At 65.0% G+C, this 217-nt stretch overlaps 1 protein-coding gene across 1 annotated transcript in view; it reads right to left on the bottom strand.

The window, feature by feature from the left end:
- Window position 1: 1 nt before the first annotated feature.
- Window positions 2–217, bottom strand: part of ZBTB7B (zinc finger and BTB domain containing 7B) — a gene marked incomplete at its 3' end in the record, with an annotated part of 2,242 nt that continues 2,026 nt past the window's right edge. Inside the window, 1 exon segment of the mRNA XM_077764053.1 lies at window positions 2–217. This exon segment is cut by the window's right edge and continues 4 nt beyond it. Coding sequence (XP_077620179.1) covers window positions 2–217 — 216 coding nt within the window.

The raw sequence follows: 217 nt of genomic DNA, 5'->3' as shown, positions 1-217 counted from the left end.
CCAGGTAGTCCAGGTAGTTCTGGCCCTTGAGGTGGCGCTGCAGGTGGTCCTCCTTGGCGAAGGCCTTGTGGCACAGGTGGCACTCGAAGGGCCGGTCCCCCGTGTGCAGGTGCATGTGGTTCTTGAGGTCGTAGCTGTGCAGGAAGCGGGCCGGGCAGTGCGGGCAGCAGTACGGCCGCTCGCCCGTGTGCTTGCGCATGTGGATCTTCAGCTTGTC

This window comes from Crocuta crocuta, unplaced genomic scaffold (assembly GCF_008692635.1).
Source record: "Crocuta crocuta isolate KB4526 unplaced genomic scaffold, BGI_CrCroc_1.0 scaffold528, whole genome shotgun sequence".
Lineage (NCBI taxonomy): Eukaryota > Metazoa > Chordata > Mammalia > Carnivora > Hyaenidae > Crocuta > Crocuta crocuta.
The sequence above is the reverse complement of the archived record's forward strand: the minus strand, read 5'-3'. Positions and strand labels throughout refer to the sequence as shown.